This window comes from Leptonychotes weddellii, chromosome 3, assembly GCF_054177405.1.
Source record: "Leptonychotes weddellii isolate Sample4059 chromosome 3, ASM5417740v2, whole genome shotgun sequence".
In the NCBI taxonomy this organism is placed as follows: domain Eukaryota; kingdom Metazoa; phylum Chordata; class Mammalia; order Carnivora; family Phocidae; genus Leptonychotes; species Leptonychotes weddellii.
The window spans coordinates 52424016-52441625 of NC_138371.1; the positions used below are offsets into that span (position 1 = coordinate 52424016).

Below are 17610 nucleotides of genomic sequence, written 5' to 3' on the forward strand. Positions count from 1 at the left end.
CCCCACCCCCCACTCCAACAACACTCAGTTTGTTTCCTGCGATTAAGAATTCCTCATATCAGTGAGATCATATGATACATGTCTTTCTCTGTTTGACTTATTTCACTCAACATAATACCCTCCAGTTCCATCCACGTCGTTGCAAATGGCAAGATCTCAAGGAATGGAAGTTTTTATTGGTTGGCTAGGAAATAGGCTGATGTGTAGGTAAGGAACTTCTTTTGTGGAGAAAGGGGACAGTTGTGGTGGGGGAGTGGAAAAGATGAGAGAGAAAAGGGTACCACAGGCTGATTCACTCAGAAAGCATTCCTGGAACTCTCAGTTTGGTCCCTGCACTACCTGTGTATTCTCATAGTGTGTTAACTTCTATTCTTACCAAAGGAGTTGAAATTATATTTCTGTATTCCCTTCTGCTAGACTAAAAGTCTCTCAGGTGCAGGGACTGTTTTTTCATCTTTGTGTCTTGGCATATATTTGGTGTTTAAATGTTTCTTGAACTTAACTGAATTTAAATTTTGCTTTGATTTTTCATAGCAATATGAACTGCATTTTCTTACTGGTTTTAGAAGAGTTTTTTGAGGTAGACTAAACTTATTTAGTCTTGAACAAGTCTTGATTTGTTCATATCATATGGCTATTTATTCATTCCTTAATATTTAATGAGTAAATGCTGCTGTAGGTAGGCACTGTTTTAGGTAGTTAACCCAAAGTTAAGTTCCTTGCCCTCATTAAGCTCACATTCTGTGGGTAATGACAGAAGCATAACTTTTATAGATTTCCTTTGGATTATTCTAGTGTTCTTTTCCCTTTTCTCACAGACAGCATGGTAAAGTTGGATGTGAACGGAGGAATAGAACCCTACCAGATACAGGTTTTCCTGGAAACCAGGGAAAAAACTTTCTTCTTCCTATCCCCTATACCAAATTACCCATACCTCCAAGACTCAGAACTGTGGCTATTTATACATTTCCCCACAGGAATTGTCCAGTTTTTCTGAGCAAGACATTCTTGATACCACATTTATAAGCAAAATTATGAAAAATAATTTTTTCTCTATGCATCACTGTCTTATTTGAATAAGCATATAGTTACTCTTCACCACTGGATGGAGTTTCAGTGAATGTAAGATGAAGTATTTGCAGAATTATTTATTATTATTTTTTTAGTAATCTCCACACCCAGTGTAGGGCTAGAAGTTGTAACCCCGAGATCAAGAGTCACAGGCTCTTCCAACTGAGCCAGCCAGGCACCCCAGCAGAGTTTTTAAAATGGGCCACTGACCTGGATAGTTTCATCATGTACTTGTTCTTAAACTAATACCAGCGGCGCATGGGTGGCTTAGTCGGGTAAGCATCCGACTCATCAGCTTCTGATCTCATGGGTCATGAGATCAAGCCCCATGTCCAACTCTGCACTCAGAGGGAGTCTGCTTGGATATTGTCTCCCTCTTCACCTTCCCTTTCTCTCTCTCTCAAATATATAAATAAATCTTTAAAAAAAAAAAAACCCTGATATCAAATAAGTTATAAGGCTGTGAAGAGGGAGATGCTTATATAGACCAATTATGTTACAGGACAAATAGAATTTTGATGAATTAGGCTGAGAACTTGATCACCTCTGACTATATATTTTAAGAAGTTAAAAACTTTCCAAATAGATGTTCTAAAATGCTGTGTCTCCTCTTTTTCATCAGACTTCCGAAGTCAGGAGTTTTACTCTTTTAATAGCTGTCTTTCAACCACAGCTCTAAGACTGAATTAAATGTTTTTTCTCCTTTTACCCTCTGTGATGGAGTTGGATATATACATACCTATGTTTAAGGCATTCATATGGGTGTTCATATTGTAGGAGCAGTATTACCTCTTATAAAGATTCTTAAGAGTGACAGGGTTTGGGGTTGGCAGTAGTCCAAAGAGTAAAATTATTCAGGTGTTTTTATTTCCTTTGTTTCAAGTAGTGTTTCAGAACTATTTTTAACAGTGTGAAACCACTTTGTTTTTCAGTATCCTTGCCATGGAAAAGAGGACGTGATAAGTTGTTCAACTTAATGAAATTCAAGTTACATGTGAATTCTGCCAGGTATGTATGCAGTATTTGGTATGTTTACCAATTTTTCATATTTTAGATCATAAAAATTTTCATAGTTATTTCTTGATAAATATTTCAGTATTTTTTTCGATAATTAAAAAAAAAAACTTATCCAGTGTATTAGTTTAGCTGCTACTCCTATTATGTCTTTTTTTTTTTTTTTTAAGATTTTATTTATTTGAGAGAGCACAAACAGGGGAAGGGGCAAAGGGAGAGGGAGAAGCAGACTCCCTGCTGAGCAGGGAACCCAACAGCGGGGCTCGATCCCAGGACCCCAATATCATGACCTGAGCTAAAGGCAGATGCTCAACCAACTGAGCTACCCAGGCGCCCCCTATTATGTCTTTAAATTATCAAATAGAACATCAAAACGCACTTAACTATGACAAACATAAACATATTTTAGGGTTTGATTCCTAGAGTTCCGAATAATACTAGTCCCATGAGATGTTCTATGACAAAGCATTTTGAATAGCAAATGGATGTGTCAAAAATGCCATATTCTAGGTGCTCCTCTAGTCATTTCACTTGAACATATTAAAGGCTCTGAAAAGTCCTATAAAAGAAAATGTACTCCAGCATTTCCCAAAACTGTTTGATTACATACCTTTTTTCTATAATAACTATTGTCATCCCTGTTGAAGATGCTTTGGGAAACATTGCTTTGAATGGTTAACAAGCTAATGTTGAAAAAGGAACAATGTTTCCGGATTTTTAATTGAGTCAAATACAGTTGTTATATATAATTTCTAGAAAGAAAGCCAAGATAAAATTTAAAACCTACAAGTTGTTGGAAAGAATGATTGGGAACTTTAAGTCTAAATCAAATATAGGAAAATAATCTTTACTCACAAATTTCTTTTTATAGTTATTTTGTTCAAATCAGGATCCAAAAAGGATTTACATTTCGTTAGTATCTTTATTTTTTTAAAAGATTTTATTTATTTATTAGAGAGAGAGAGAGAGTGAGCACACGAGTGACAGGGGCAGAGGGAGAGAGAGAGCAGACATCCCTGCAGAGTAGGGAGCCCAATGCAGGACTCAATCCCAGGACCCTGGAATCATGACCTGAGCCTAAGGCAGCCCCTTAACCACCTGAGCCACCCAGGCACCGCTGGTTAGTATGTTTATTAAATCTCCTTTATCTATAACAGTTTCCACCTGCTCTTCTCTTTTTTAGTTCTCCATTACATTTATTTGTTGAAGTGACCAGGTCTTTGTCATAGAATTTGGCTGATTGCTTCCAGATAGTGTTGACAGGTTTCTCCTGTATTTCCTGTAGCTGAATCTAGAGATGCTTAAGTTTGAATCCCCATACTGTCCACACACACACACACACACACACACACACACACACACACACGCACACCCCACTACCCCACCACCCCACCCCCGCCCAAGAATACTTCTCATGCTTTCTATTGTGTCATATCAGGTGGCACATACTGTCTAATTGTCCCACTCTTAGTGATGTTAATTTTAAGATTGACCTGTGAGTTCATTATAAAGCTCCCGTCACCTTTTTTTCTTAATGGTTTTATCATGTGACCTAGATCCATTATTTCATTGGACATTAAAGTGGTGATTTTCCAATTACTTCATTCTTTATTCACTTAAACTATTGAACAGGAAAGATTTAGCCTAATAGACCCAAGGTTCCTAACCCTTTTTTTTTCTATAGTGTAAAATCTGTATGTTACATGTATTTATCTACTCATTATAAAAAGATGGAAGGGAAATAAAGCTAAAATGTCAGTAAAAGTATTTTATTTCACACTGAAATAGAAAAAGTAATAAGCTTAGTGTAAATCATATAATATTACATTTAAAATTATTCTTTATTTAAAAATCTGTACTGTCGGGGCACGGTGGATCAGTTGGTTAAGCGTCTGCCTTCAGCTCAGGTCATGATCCCAGGTTCCTTGGATCGATCCCACATCGGGCTCCTGGCTCGGCGGGGAGTCTGCTTCTTTCTGCCCTTCCCCCTGCTGGTGCGCACGCTCGCTCACTCTCTCTTTCTCTCTCTCTCAAAAATAAATGATCTTTAAAAACAAATAAATAAAAATCTGTACTGTAAAACACTAAGCCATTGCTTAATGTTTTATTATAGGCAGTACAAGGACCTGTGGAATATGAGTGATGACAAACCCTTTCTATGCACTGCCCCTGGATGTGGCCAGGTAATATATAAATTACTTTAAATCATTTTGTATATTCATATTTATTAAAACATTGATGAAAGTTTATGTTGTCATTAAAAGGATTCTCCTACAATTTTTTGTAAAATTTTGGAGTTAGAATGTAAATAACCCAGAAAAATTTGGGGAAGAAATTTTTTTTCCTCAATAGTATATTTGAGTTTTTAAAAACACAATCTAATATGGAAAAAAAAAGTTAGAAGTCTTGTAATGGAAAGGTGAATACCTAGACAAAATCCAGGGCTTAATAGTATCTTCATTTGACCATTATTGATTGAAAATAATTGTAAATTGCTTAATTGGAAATCAAATATACATTATCTTGTTTGAAAATTATATTACTTGCTGAACTCTTATGAAATTAACTAATATTTACCTCTGACAGTGTCACTAATGCATTAATGTTCTTAATGTACCTAAGTCTAACATCTTCAGAGCATGTATGAAAGCATTTTCAGAAAATAATCTTTCTACATTGTATCAAAAAATAATATTTCAGTGTTTTTAACAGGCCATTAAATTATTAATCTGTTGCTGTTATAATAATTCTAACTTTAAAATAACTATAGACACAAGAAATGAAAGCATAAATTTAATGTGTAGCCAAATTACAGAGTACTTAAATATACAAACTATAAATCATAAATAAGCATTAGTGTTTCATTGGTTCTTACTTGTTTTCTTTAGTTGATGTTTTAAATTGAGGTATAATTGGTATACTGCACATACTTACACAATTTCATGTTTTAATGTATATATGCTCATAAAACCATCACCATAATTAAGATAGAGAACATACTCCTCACCCCAAAAGTTTTGTCATGCCCAGTTGTTACCGCTCCTGCCTTTGTAAAACACTACTCTGCCATATGTTCCTATAGATTAGTTTGCATTTTCTAGAATTTTATGTAGAGTCATACAGTATGTACTTTTGTCTGGCATTTTTTGTTCCTTATAATTAATTTGCAATTTCCCCATGTTATGTGACCAATAGTTAATTCCTTTTCATTGAGGAGTAATATTTCATTATTTTGCAGTTGTGGACATTTGGCTTATTTCCAATTTTTACTTATTACAGATAAAGCTGGTATAATTGTGTACAAGTCTTTGGTATGGATGCATGCTTTCTTTTCTCTTGGGTAAATGCATAGGAATGAAATGATGCGATCGTATGTTAGATATATATTTACTTTTGAAGAAATTGCCAAGCTCTTTTCCAAAATGGATGCACTTTCCACCAGGAGTGTATGAATCTTGTGCCATTTCTTTGCCTACATTTGGTGTTGGCCGTCTTCTAATTTTAGCCATTTTCCTTGTGTGTATAGTGATATATCATATGGTTTTAAATTGCATTTCTTTGATGAAAACATGAGCACTTGTTCATGTGCTTATTGGTCATTTGCATTATTTTTTGTGACATATCTCTTCAAATCTTTTGCTGTTTTTAAAAGTCAGGTTGTCTTTCTTTTAATTATTAACTTGTAAGAGTTCTTTATATATCCTGGATACCAGTCCATTGTCAAATAGTTTCTCCAAGTCTGTGGTTTGCATCTCAGTTTTCATGATAAAAGCTTTTGATCCACAGATCTAATTTTAATGAAGTCTAATGTATTAATTTTTTCTCTTTTATGGTTGTTGCTTTCTGTGACTTGTCTAAGAAATCTTTGCCTACCTTTAAGTCACAAAGGCATTATTCTCCTTTGTTTTTCCTGAAAGCTTGTTTTTCATTTAGGCCTCTGTTTCATCTTGAATTCATTTTTCCACATGGTTTTTCAGATATTCGAACATCATTTGTTGAAAAGATTTTTCTTTCTCCATTAATTTGCTTCAGCTCCTTTATTGAAAATCAAATTATGGTATAAGTGTAGGTCTATTTCTGAGCTTTCTACTCTGTTCCTTTCATCAGTCTGTCAACTTTTATGCTAGTACCACAATGTCTTGATTACTCTAGCTTTACAGTAATGCTTCTAGTCAGGTAAGGTAAGTTCACCAGTTTAGTTCTCCTTTTTGAGATTGTTCTGGATAGTCTTTTAATTTTAGTCATGGTGAGGATGTAGTGGTATCTCATTATGATCTTAATTTTTATGATATATATCTAAAGATGTTGAACCAGGGTAAAGATAGGAAGTTACAGGGTTGGTGCTACTTAAATAGGTTTGTCAGGGAATGCCTCTCTGATAAGGTGACATTTGAATTAAGACATGAAAATGTAGGAGCAGAGCTCTGGAGGAAGTTTTTCAAACTGAAGGAACAACAAATATAAAGTTTCTAAGGAGGGAATGGGTTTGGGTGTATTTAAAAACAGAAAGACGACTATTGTGGCTGGAGCATATAGTGACCAACAAGGATAAGAGTAAGAGATTCTGTCAGGTAGAATAAAATAGTCCATACCCTGTAGGGCTTTGTAGACTGTGATAAAGTGTTTGGGCTTTATTCACAGAGCAATGAAAGCCATTACTGAGCTAAGAGTGGAAACGGGGAATAGAGACTGACAGCTGTCAGGTGAGAGATAATGGTGGCTTTGTCTAGGTGCTAATAGTGGACAATATAGAGAAATAGAGTCATTTAACATATATTTTGGAGATATATTAGATATTCATTTTTCTATAAATTCAAGAAAGCTAAAAAAACTACACTTCCCAGAATTTTTTGTGAATAGTATTTCCTAAGAAATCAAAAGTTCAAATAAGAATTGATTTTAGAAGCACCAATTTGGTGGTGGTGGTACAAGTTATTTTTTTGTCGTAAGTATTGATATTATTCCAAATTTGAATTTTAGCTTTAATGCACTTAAATTTAAATTTTCAAATTTTAAATTTTTTAAAATACATTTTGTTGATAATGTTATTTTGGAGAGAGACCTATAGAAATCAATGCAAAGAATTTTAACTGTTTTTTCTTGCTATTAAAAAATGTTTTTATGTGCCTCAGTCACTATTAGGTATTTCACAGAAAGAGTTCTGTTAATCACATTTGTTTTAAAGTAATGTTCCACTGAATTTGGTGAAAGAGACAAAGTGTGATAATTTAGTGAAAGATTAACATTGGAACTCTTCTATTTTATGTGTTAATATCTTTGCTTTTGGTGATGCTTTCATTGAAAATTATTTCTACATAGAATGTTTATACATTATAAGCTGTTTTACAAAGGAGATAAAGATTCATTTTATTTAGTCTAAAGTTTCACTGGAGGTGTGTAAATGTGTGTGTGTGTAACTTCCTGTTGTTCCTTCAAACTAGTAAAAGAAGCAGTAAAATGAGCTATTGGCTTTATGGCTTTATAACTTAGTTGTACCTATTTATTCTGTTAAATAGGAAAAAGATCTATATCATGGATGTGAATGCATGTATTAAATGCAGAATGACTGACTTCTTAGGAAGTTAGTTCTGGTGAGTGTTCAAGCCTTAGAAACACAGATCTCTCAGATATCAGAGCTTCAATTCATTATAAAAGCAATTGGTTTACCTCCCTTTCATCTGTCAGGTTACCCTTCGTTTTTAACTTTATAAGAGAGATGGTTATCCATCCTACCTTTCTTGACTGCCTTTCCCATTGTTGACTCAGCTGTATGCTCAAAGTCTTGTTGTTTAACAAAATACTGTGTATTTTGTATTGGAGTTGTGCTGTAAATTGCCTGGAAGAAAGAAATTATGAGTTTAATATGTTTAATATATTGTTATACTACTAGTATCATTATTTTTCTACAAAACTTATTTTTAAAATAAACTTTTTAATTTGGCTCAGAAAGCAATTCAAATAGATTCTGCAAAAATTTTATCTTAGCATATAGTAGTAGCTATTTTATAAGTATTTGTTGAAAAAGTTTATTTCATTCATTCATATATGTATCTGTATATATATATATGTATATGTATATCTTTTCCTGGTGACTGCCTTTTGACAAGATGGCCTTTGACGTTGTTTTTTTTTTGTTTGTTTGTTTGAAGTTTCTTGTTAGAGGTAAATAAATTATTTCAAGTGATAGCTAAGGTTAAACTCATCTATTATCAAGTGCCAGTTTCAGTGTATTTTATCCAAGTACATCAATAATATCATATGATCAAAAATCTCTTAATAAATAGCATTTTGGTAAATTTGATCTATAGATCATATATTAAACTTTGTAAATTCATATTTCTTGCATTCACCCTTTTAATATTCATATGATCTTGAATTTTTTTTAGGGCCCTTTTAGCTGTTCCTTTTCACTGAGGATCAGTCTTGGTACAATTTTCACGTTTTGTACAATTCTATATCTGGTTCCTCTTTGATTTGGATATTTAGATATTTGGTCAAACCAATCCAAGCAGAGAATAGTTGTAGAATAAATTCCTAGGAGATAACTTTCCAGGTTCTTATCTGTTAATTATGACCTCTACCAAAATGCGTTTATTCACAAGTGTTTAATTATTACCTTCATGGAGAAACTACATTGTTAGGTTCTTTAGATGTAAAGTGATTCCTGCTTTAAGATACTTTTAGTGTGGAATGTAATACACGTATATTTAAAACTCTAATGGAAAATAATGAAATAATGCCTACATTATTCTATAAACTCTACACATATGTTCGTTCTCTAAGAGCTGTTATTCAGCAGTCTATTAAAAGACAACTACTACTTCCTCCAAATTTGGGAAGGATTCTTGTAATGATAAAGCAATAGTTACAAAGCTAGTAGTTGGTTGGGAAAGAGCTGGATTATTTTTAAATGAACTGCTTTGTTATCATATTGGTTGTTCTTTCTTTGCTGGATTATAAGAAGCATTTTTTAAAATATGGTAACATAAAGAACCTGATTTACTTATTTTGTCCAGGAGTAATATTTCTATAAGAGAAGGAATCTGTTTGGTGTTTTTTTAAAGATTATTTATTTTAAAGCTCACGCACAAGCTGGGGGAGGGGTGGGGGAGAGAAAGAGAATCTCAAGCAGACTCCCCGCTGAGCATGAGCCGCCCCCAGCCCAATGACTCGAGGCTTAGTCTCACGACCTTGAGATCATGACCTGAGTTGAAATCAAGAGTCGGATGCTTAACCGAATGAGCCACCCAGGCACCCCAGGAATCCCATTTGGATAGTTTAGGGGAACCAAGTTCAAATATACATAATCTTAACATCCCTATTTAATAAGGATGTAGGGTTAGAGAGTTTATATCTTAATTTGGCATTTTATAATTATTGCTCTGAAATAAAATGTAAGTGCTCCTTATTTTCAGTTATAATTGCTGCTTGATAAGGAGCATCTTCATAAAGGTTGATGTCAAACATTATTTTAAAATGAACTGCTTTGCTGTATTGGTTGCTATTTCTTTGCTGGATTATAAAAAAAGCATTTTTTTTTTTAATGTGGTAACATAAAGAACCTAATTTACTACTTAATTTGTCCAGGAGTAATATTTTTATAAGAGAATTCTCATTTTAAAAGTGGTAAGTAACCTGAAGTCTGTGTAAATACAGTACTTTCTTCAAAAGTCACTGAACCATGGAATACATAGTTCTATGATATGGCAAAAAAAATCAATAGTGGTCTATTTTTAGTGTCCAAATGAAATTTATATGAAGTTTCTTTGCTTCAGGTTTAATTTTTAAATGCTCTCAAATGATTTATGTGACTTATTAATACATCAGTATTGCTTATTCTTGGGTAATGGGTTTTCTATAATTATTTGAAGTCTTGTATGTTTATACTAACAATAGATTCTTTTATAGTTAACAAACTTTTTCATTGTTAATGGTGGTTTTACATGTTGTGGAAATGAATTTCCTTATCATTTTACTTATTTGATCAAATTGAAAATCTTAACTATATTTTAAAACTTTTTGCCACAGCGTTTTACCAACGAGGATCATTTGGCTGTCCATAAACATAAACATGAGATGACACTGAAATTTGGTCCAGCACGTAATGACAGTGTCATTGTGGCTGGTTAGTATATGCTTTTATTAATAGCTTATATACATATTTCACCTGGAATGTGCACAATTTTTGTGTATTCTCTGTAAATAATATAGTCTGGTGATACTCCAATTACTTCATTTACAGTAAATGTTGGCAACATGTATTTTACCCATTACATTTCCATGTTTACTTCTGACCATTCATTTCACTTTTCTGTGTGGTTTTCAAATGTAGATTTCAATGTTTTGTGGAAGTTAATTAGAACCCCGGGAGCATTTATAGCATCTCCAAAGTTTACATTTAATTGATAATTGAACTAATGTGATGTTTAGTCAATGTTTCTTTTAGCTTTTTACACCTGGTTTGCAGTGCTGTGGGAAGAGAGGAAATGATCAAGCTCCTCCTGTTGGAGAAAGATCAATTAGCAGACTTGTTCACTAGAATTTTGTTGATATTTCTTTTGGGACTAAAACATCTGTGTTAGTAAAAATACTCTCAGTAAAGGGGCCTAAATTCAGTCAATGCTTTTTTTGTGTGTTTTGATCCTGTGAACATACAGTATCACATAAACAGATGATTATCTTTCACAGTATGTGAAAAGAGAAAATTTCATGCATTGTTTTATTGTCCTTTCATGCTGTATTAGCTGCCCCTTTTTTGGTATTTAAATATATATGTACACACATCTATGTATATGGAAACACACATAATATGCATAGTTTTACTGCATTTTGTGTATTTTATAAGTATTGTTATAAGAAGAGAAAGTTTTATATAAAACAATATATTTATATAAATTTCAGACCCTTTTGTGTCATAACCACAGAGTCACATAAGTATTCAAAATCAACCCTAAATTATTATTTTCTCTTTTGAAGTTTGGGTTATACTATTTGTCAGTCTGGAATTAATCCTGAAATCTGAATATTATTAGTATTTTGAAATTATTACCCAACATACAGATTAAATTATCATATGCAAGCCTTTATAGTGATAATGAGGCAGATGGTTTTTCCTGTACTTTCAGTATCATAATTTTTGTAATGAAAAAATTAGAGTTAACAAAAAGTTGGTAATTTGTCAAAAACTACTTAGGAAAAATGAAAGAGCATGTTGAGCATTTCTTTAGTTCCATAAGTAAAAGGAAGCAGAGAAGAGTGAGGTATGCACTTCTTTAGAATATTGTACATCAGATATTAAGAGCTGGAACCCAAAAAAGTAGTCAGACAAAGTAACAACAACCTGGACAGTTCACTCTCCTAGGGATATAAATAAGGTCTTTGCTTGTCTGAAATTTATTGCCCTAGACCAACATCTGTAACTTTTCAACTCAAAAATGTTTTGAGATTGGTTTCTAGAAATTTCCTGTTGGTTTACCTTTATTATAGTAGAAAAACAGAACACATTCAAACACAGCATTTAACCATTTTTTTACTAACATGTTGAAATTAGTAGTTTAGCATTATTGTATAAGTATGATGCATGATGTGTGTGGTATATATTTGATGATCAATAGCCATAAGCCACTGCCATGTTTAAACAATTGTGCCTGTATTGACTTTCCTTTTCTCACACCTGATCATTTTGGTAATCACTGATAACAATGTTTTATGCATATGCATTTTATTTGTAAGACTTTTCTCCTCTCCCTTGACCGCACATTAGGAGCCTTTTGTTGAGCTGAGATAGACAAACCCTTTGATTATGAACAGAGGAGACAAATTTATATTCACTTTACTAATTCACCTATAATGGACTTAAGCTGATATGTGTACCCTGAGCCCTTGCTGTAGTAAATTTCAGAAGTCTTTTGAGGGTTTAGTGAGTATGTATGTTGTAGACTAATAGGTAAAATGATGACACAAGAGAGTCCCTTTAGTAATTTAGATAATACTAGTCGTGTTTGAGATAGGCTTACATTATAGCTAATGTGTATGACATACAGGTCATTTTGGTGTTAAATATATTTATATGTAGTAAGCATATTAGTACTCGAGATACGTATGGGGCAAAGATGAAATAATAAGTAATGCCAATTCTGGGGACACAGTATTTAACAAATATGTGAATTTTAATTTTATAAAAAACCAGGAGTCATCCTTATACTTTTATTTAGCTTAGACTAGATTCCTGATAAAACCTATAACTAGATGCCCTAAAATACATAAAATGTGAATAGAATTTCAGTGTGCCACCAGCTCTGGTCAATATGAATAAATACCCTGGCAAATAATAAGACAAATAGGCAAAATCCATAAGTATGCTATTTTTCATTCAACATGGACCTTAACTAGTATTTATTCCATAACCAGTACATGTGTTAATGTACATAGCATGAGTACATAATCAAGTATAGTTAAAATATTTCACGCTGTGAGAAAGTAGAGTTGACTGTTCCTCTGCTGCCTAGAGATTAAGGTAAAACATTCCATAAATATGTAACTTATATAGTCCCTTGTTCCAAGCTTGAAAAATGCATTAAAATAGAAAATTGGCTTCTGTGGATAGTGATAAAGGAGGGTTTTGTTTTGGTTTATTTTTGTTTTAGGGCTCTTATTTTAACCTTCTTTTTCTTCCTTGTAGTATTTTGATCTACCTACTAAAAATTCTGTTTTATCTTGAGCTTGCTTTCGTAATAGATTATGAACACTAGTGGAAGGTCCAAGCTAGAGTGAATGAATATACATGCTCTTGTCCTAGTTTTCCCCAAACTGCATGTATTTTAAACAATCATAATTTTTAATAATGTAAATTTTCTAAAATTCTTACTGCTCTAAATAATGATAATAGTTGATCTCTGAGTAGAAGATGCTTATGTCATTCTACTAAGAGAGAAGGTCTGGACTAAGGAACAAGAAGGACTTTTTTCTCATACTTTTATGGTTCATAAAGTTGGAGGAAATATCTTGAACTGCAACAAAAACTTAACCAAATTTTGTTTGCTTTAAAGGAAGAGGTCTTTCCAAAGAGAGAATTAACAGCTGACTGAACCAATCCTGCTAATTTGTTAACTTACTAGCTATATTTCAGGGTCCTGTATGATATTTAAATCTATGGGATTGCTTCTTGACATTTATTTCAGATCAGACCCCAACACCAACAAGATTCTTGAAAAACTGTGAAGAAGTGGGTTTGTTTAATGAGTTGGCAAGTCCATTTGAGAATGAATTCAAGAAAGCCTCAGAAGACGACATTAAAAAAGTATGTTATTAACCATGAAATTAAGAGTATTTCTAACAAAACAATAGTCATAGCTTACACTTCTTTCTTATTTTAGATACACTGGCACATTTTGAACTTCTGACATTTTCTTTAATGTTTGTATTTTAGATGCCTCTAGATTTATCCCCTCTTGCAACACCCATCATAAGAAGCAAAATTGAGGAGCCCTCTGTTGTAGAAACAACTCACCAGGATAGTCCTTTACCTCACCCAGAGTCTACTACCAGTGATGAAAAGGTTAGAAATTTATATTTTTGGGAGAAACACAGAACTTAGTGTAAAAAAAACAGTACCCCAAGTAAAGTTTAATATTTGATTTACCTAAAATGTTAATGTAAAAAAATGAAAAAATAAAAAAAAAAATAAAATGTTAATGTAATAAGTTGTACATAATTGAGTATCAGGTTGTATCTTATATGTGAAAGCCTGTGAATACTCCTAGAAATTTCAGGGAAAGAAGCTGTCACCTTTAAAGATAATTGGCTCTTTATTACACACAGAAAAATTACAGGGGACAACAGCAATCATTTTAGATAAAACTTATTTTTTTTAAGGCTGCATAAATTTATAAAGTGAATTTAATTTTTCTGGGTTTTGCTATTTTATCCTTTGCCGCTTTTATATAGTGACAGCTTTTTCTTTACAACTAAAAATTGCTTGAACCAAGGTTATTTAGGCTTTTTAAGGGCTACATGAATAGTTACTCATTCTTGGCAATGGGTCTTTGGTACTACCAACTAAGATGATGATGATACTGTCTTAGTACAAGCCTTTTGTAGGTGGTTTAGGGCCTCATTCCTAGATATTGAATACCTTGGTAACTTGGGAACCCCCTGGGCTATATAGTGTGTGTTGAGTAACCATTATTGTGGTTCTTTTTTTTTTTTTTAAGAGATGGGGAGAGAGAGAGAGGGAGAGGAGTGGGGAGGGGCAGAGGGAGAAAGAGACAGAGAATCTTAAGCAGGCTGCACGCCCAGCACGGAGCCTGACATGGGGCTCAATCTCAAAACCCTGAGATCATGACCTGTGCTGAAATCTAAGAGTTGGATGCTTAACCACCCAGGTGCCCCATGGGTATTTCTTGATCACTTTTTATTCATAAGCACTTATAATGAACAAATTTGTGGCACAATGAAGAGGCACTGACAATGTCTTTTTCTAGCTTATGTTATTCTAAAACCATAAATGAATTAATGGACTTCTGTCATGGCAAAGAATTTAGAAGTAAGGCAGAAAAAGTAACTTCCTACTTAGGAATAAATGCTTTGACCTTAGATGTTTTGAAGGTTTTTTTCCTCATTTCCTAATTATAAAAGTGAGTCTCATTATAAAAAATATGAGGAAGACAACCAAAATCACCTCTTAGCCCATAATTGAGTGATAAGAATTACTAATATTATGAAACATTTTTCATAGATATATGCATGCATTTATACAAATATCCATATATAAGTGAATAATTAGAAGGATAGATGGATACAAAGAAAAATGCAAAGAAAGAGCCTAGTTTACTTTTTATTTTTTTTTAAAGATTTTATTTATTTATTTGTTTGTTTTATTTTATTTTTGAGAGAGAAAGGGAGAGACTGGGCACAAGGGGAGTGGGAGAGGGAGAAGCAGACTCTCTGCTGAGCAGGGAGCCTGATGTGGGGCTCGATCCCAGGACCCTGGGATCATGACCTGAGCCGAAGGCAGACCCTTAACTGACTGAGCCACCCAGGCACCCCTACTTTTTAATTTAAAACAAATATTTAAAAAAATTTTTTAAGTAAGCTCTACACCCAACATGGGGCTTGAACTCACAACCCCAAAATCAAGAGTCACATACTCTACCAACTAAACCAGGCAGGTGCCCCAATCCTAGTTTAATTTTATATTGTGCTTTAGACATTCAGCATTAATGAACACTTTGCCATGTCATTAGAAAATTTCCAAAATACTAATTTTTAATGGTTGTACTTTATCATTATCTTAATGTACCTAATTATCCTGTTCTTTTTGGACAAAAAGATTATTTCCACATTATCACAGTTATAGGAAATGCTGTTAACTCTATGATATAAATATCTTTTTTTCTAAAGAGCTTTCTAGTCCCATCACACTCAGCAGTTTTTCCCTCTTCACTGCTGCTTTAGCATCTTTCAAGGGTAATCCTTCTTCCCGCATTCCTGTCTTTAGCCTCCCCGTGGGCAGGGCATAATCACACCAAGTTATAAAAGTCTGTTCTGGGCTTCCTTCACTTCTTTTTCTCACTTTTCTTCATACGTGATCTCATCTGTACTCATAACTTTAAAAACCAACTAAATGCTGATGATTCTCAAACTTACATCAACCAAGATATCTCCTGAATTTCCATATTCATCTCCAACTCCCATTGTGACATTCCCTTTCTGTATCTAATAACCATCTTAAACTTAATATATCTAAGTCAGAGCTCTTGATTCTTTCCCTATCTTGTAAATTTTCCTTTTTTTTTAAAATTTTTTTAAATTAACATAATGTATTATTTGTTTCAGGGGTACAGGTCTGTGATTCATCAGTGTTACACAATTCACAGTGCCCACCATAGTACATAACCTCCCCAATGTCCATCACCCAGCCACCCCATCCCTCCCACCCCCCACCACTCCAGCAACCCTCAGTTTGTTTCCTGAGATTAAGGGTCTCTTATGGTTTGTCTCCCTACCTGGTTTCATCTTGTTTCATTTTTCCCTCCTTTCCCCTATGAGGCTCATATATCATATACCCTTATGTGCCATTATATCAAGTGCCCTCCTATTGCATCACCCAACTACCCCATTCTCCCACCCACCATCCGTCCAACAACCCTCAGTTTGTTTCCCATGATTAATTGTCTCTTATGGTTTGTCTCCTCTGATTTCATCTTGTTTTATTTTTCCCTCCCTTCCCCTATGATCCTGTTTTCTTTCTTAAATTCCACATACCAGTGAGATCGTATGATACTTGTCTTTTTCTGATTGACTTAACTTCACTTAGCATAATACCCTCTAATTCCATCCAAGTTGTTGCAAATGGCAAGATTTCGGTTTTCTTTTTGATGGCTGCATAATATTCCATTGTGTATATGTATATATACACATACACAATGTGTGTATGTGTATATATATATATATATATACACACACATCCATTCATCTGTTGATGGACATCTAGGCTCTTTCCATAGTTTGGCTATTTTGGACATTGCTGCTGTAAACATTGGGGTGCACGTGCCCCTTTGGATCACTACATTTGTATCTTTGGGGTAAATACCCAGTAGTGCAATTGCTGGGTCATACAGTAGCTCTATTTTCAACTTTTTGAGGAACCTCCATACTGTTTCCCAGAGTGGCTGCACCAGCTTGCATTCCCACCAACAGTGTAAGAGGGGTCCCCTTTCTCCACATCCTCACCAACATCTGTCATTTCCTGACTTGTTAATTTTAGCCATTCTGACTGGTGTGAGGTGGTATCTTATAGAGGTTTTGATTTGTATTTCCCTGATGCCAAGTGATTTGGATCACTTTTTCATGTGTCTGTTGGCTATTTGGATGTCTTCTTTGAAGAAATGTCTGTTCATGCCTTCTGCCCTTTTCTTGATTGGATTATTTATTCTTTGGTTGTTGAGTTTAATAAGTTCTTTATAGAATTTGGATACTAGCCTTTTATCTGATATGTCATTTGCAAATATCTTCTCCCGTTCTGTCTGTTGTCTTTTGGTTTTGTTGACTGTTTCCTTTGCTGTGCAAAAGCTTTTTTATCTTGATGAAGTCCCAATAGTTCATTTTTGCCCTTGCTTCCCTTGCCTTTGGCAATGTGTGTAGGGAGAAGTTGCTGCGGCTGAGGTCAAAGAGGTTGCTGCCTGTGGTCTCCTCAAGGATTTTGATGGATTTCTGTCTCACATTGAGGTCTTTCATCCATTTTGAGTCTCTTTTTGTGTGTGGTGTAAGGAAATGATCCAGTTTCATTCTTCTGCATGTGGCTGTCCAATATTCCCAACACCATTTGTTGAAGAGACTGTTTTTCTTCCATTGAACGTTCTTTCCTGCTTTGTTGAAGATTAGTTGACCCTAGAGTTGAGGGTCCATTTCTGGGCTCTCTATTCTGTTCCATTGAGCTATGTGTCTGTTTTGTGCCAGTACCATGCTGTCTTGATGATGACAGCTTTGTAATAGAGCTGGAAGTCCGGAATTGTGATGCCGCCG

At 34.1% G+C, this 17610-nt stretch overlaps 1 protein-coding gene across 9 annotated transcripts in view; it reads left to right on the forward strand.

Moving 5' to 3' along the window:
* Positions 1 to 17610, forward strand: part of ATF2 (activating transcription factor 2) — a 78421-nt gene that overhangs the window by 20138 nt on the left and 40673 nt on the right. For 4 of the 9 annotated variants that reach the window (XM_081814129.1, XM_081814130.1, XM_081814131.1 and 1 more), the window contains 4 exons: positions 4199 to 4268; positions 10114 to 10210; positions 13266 to 13384; positions 13514 to 13642. In XM_081814129.1, the coding sequence (XP_081670255.1) occupies positions 4199 to 4268; positions 10114 to 10210; positions 13266 to 13384; positions 13514 to 13642 (415 nt within the window). Of the gene's footprint in view, positions 1 to 2003; positions 2080 to 4198; positions 4269 to 10113; positions 10211 to 13265; positions 13385 to 13513; positions 13643 to 17610 lie in introns of all 9 variants that reach the window. The other 5 variants (XM_006742122.3, XM_031037749.2, XM_006742126.3 and 2 more) reach the window with 3 other exon arrangements.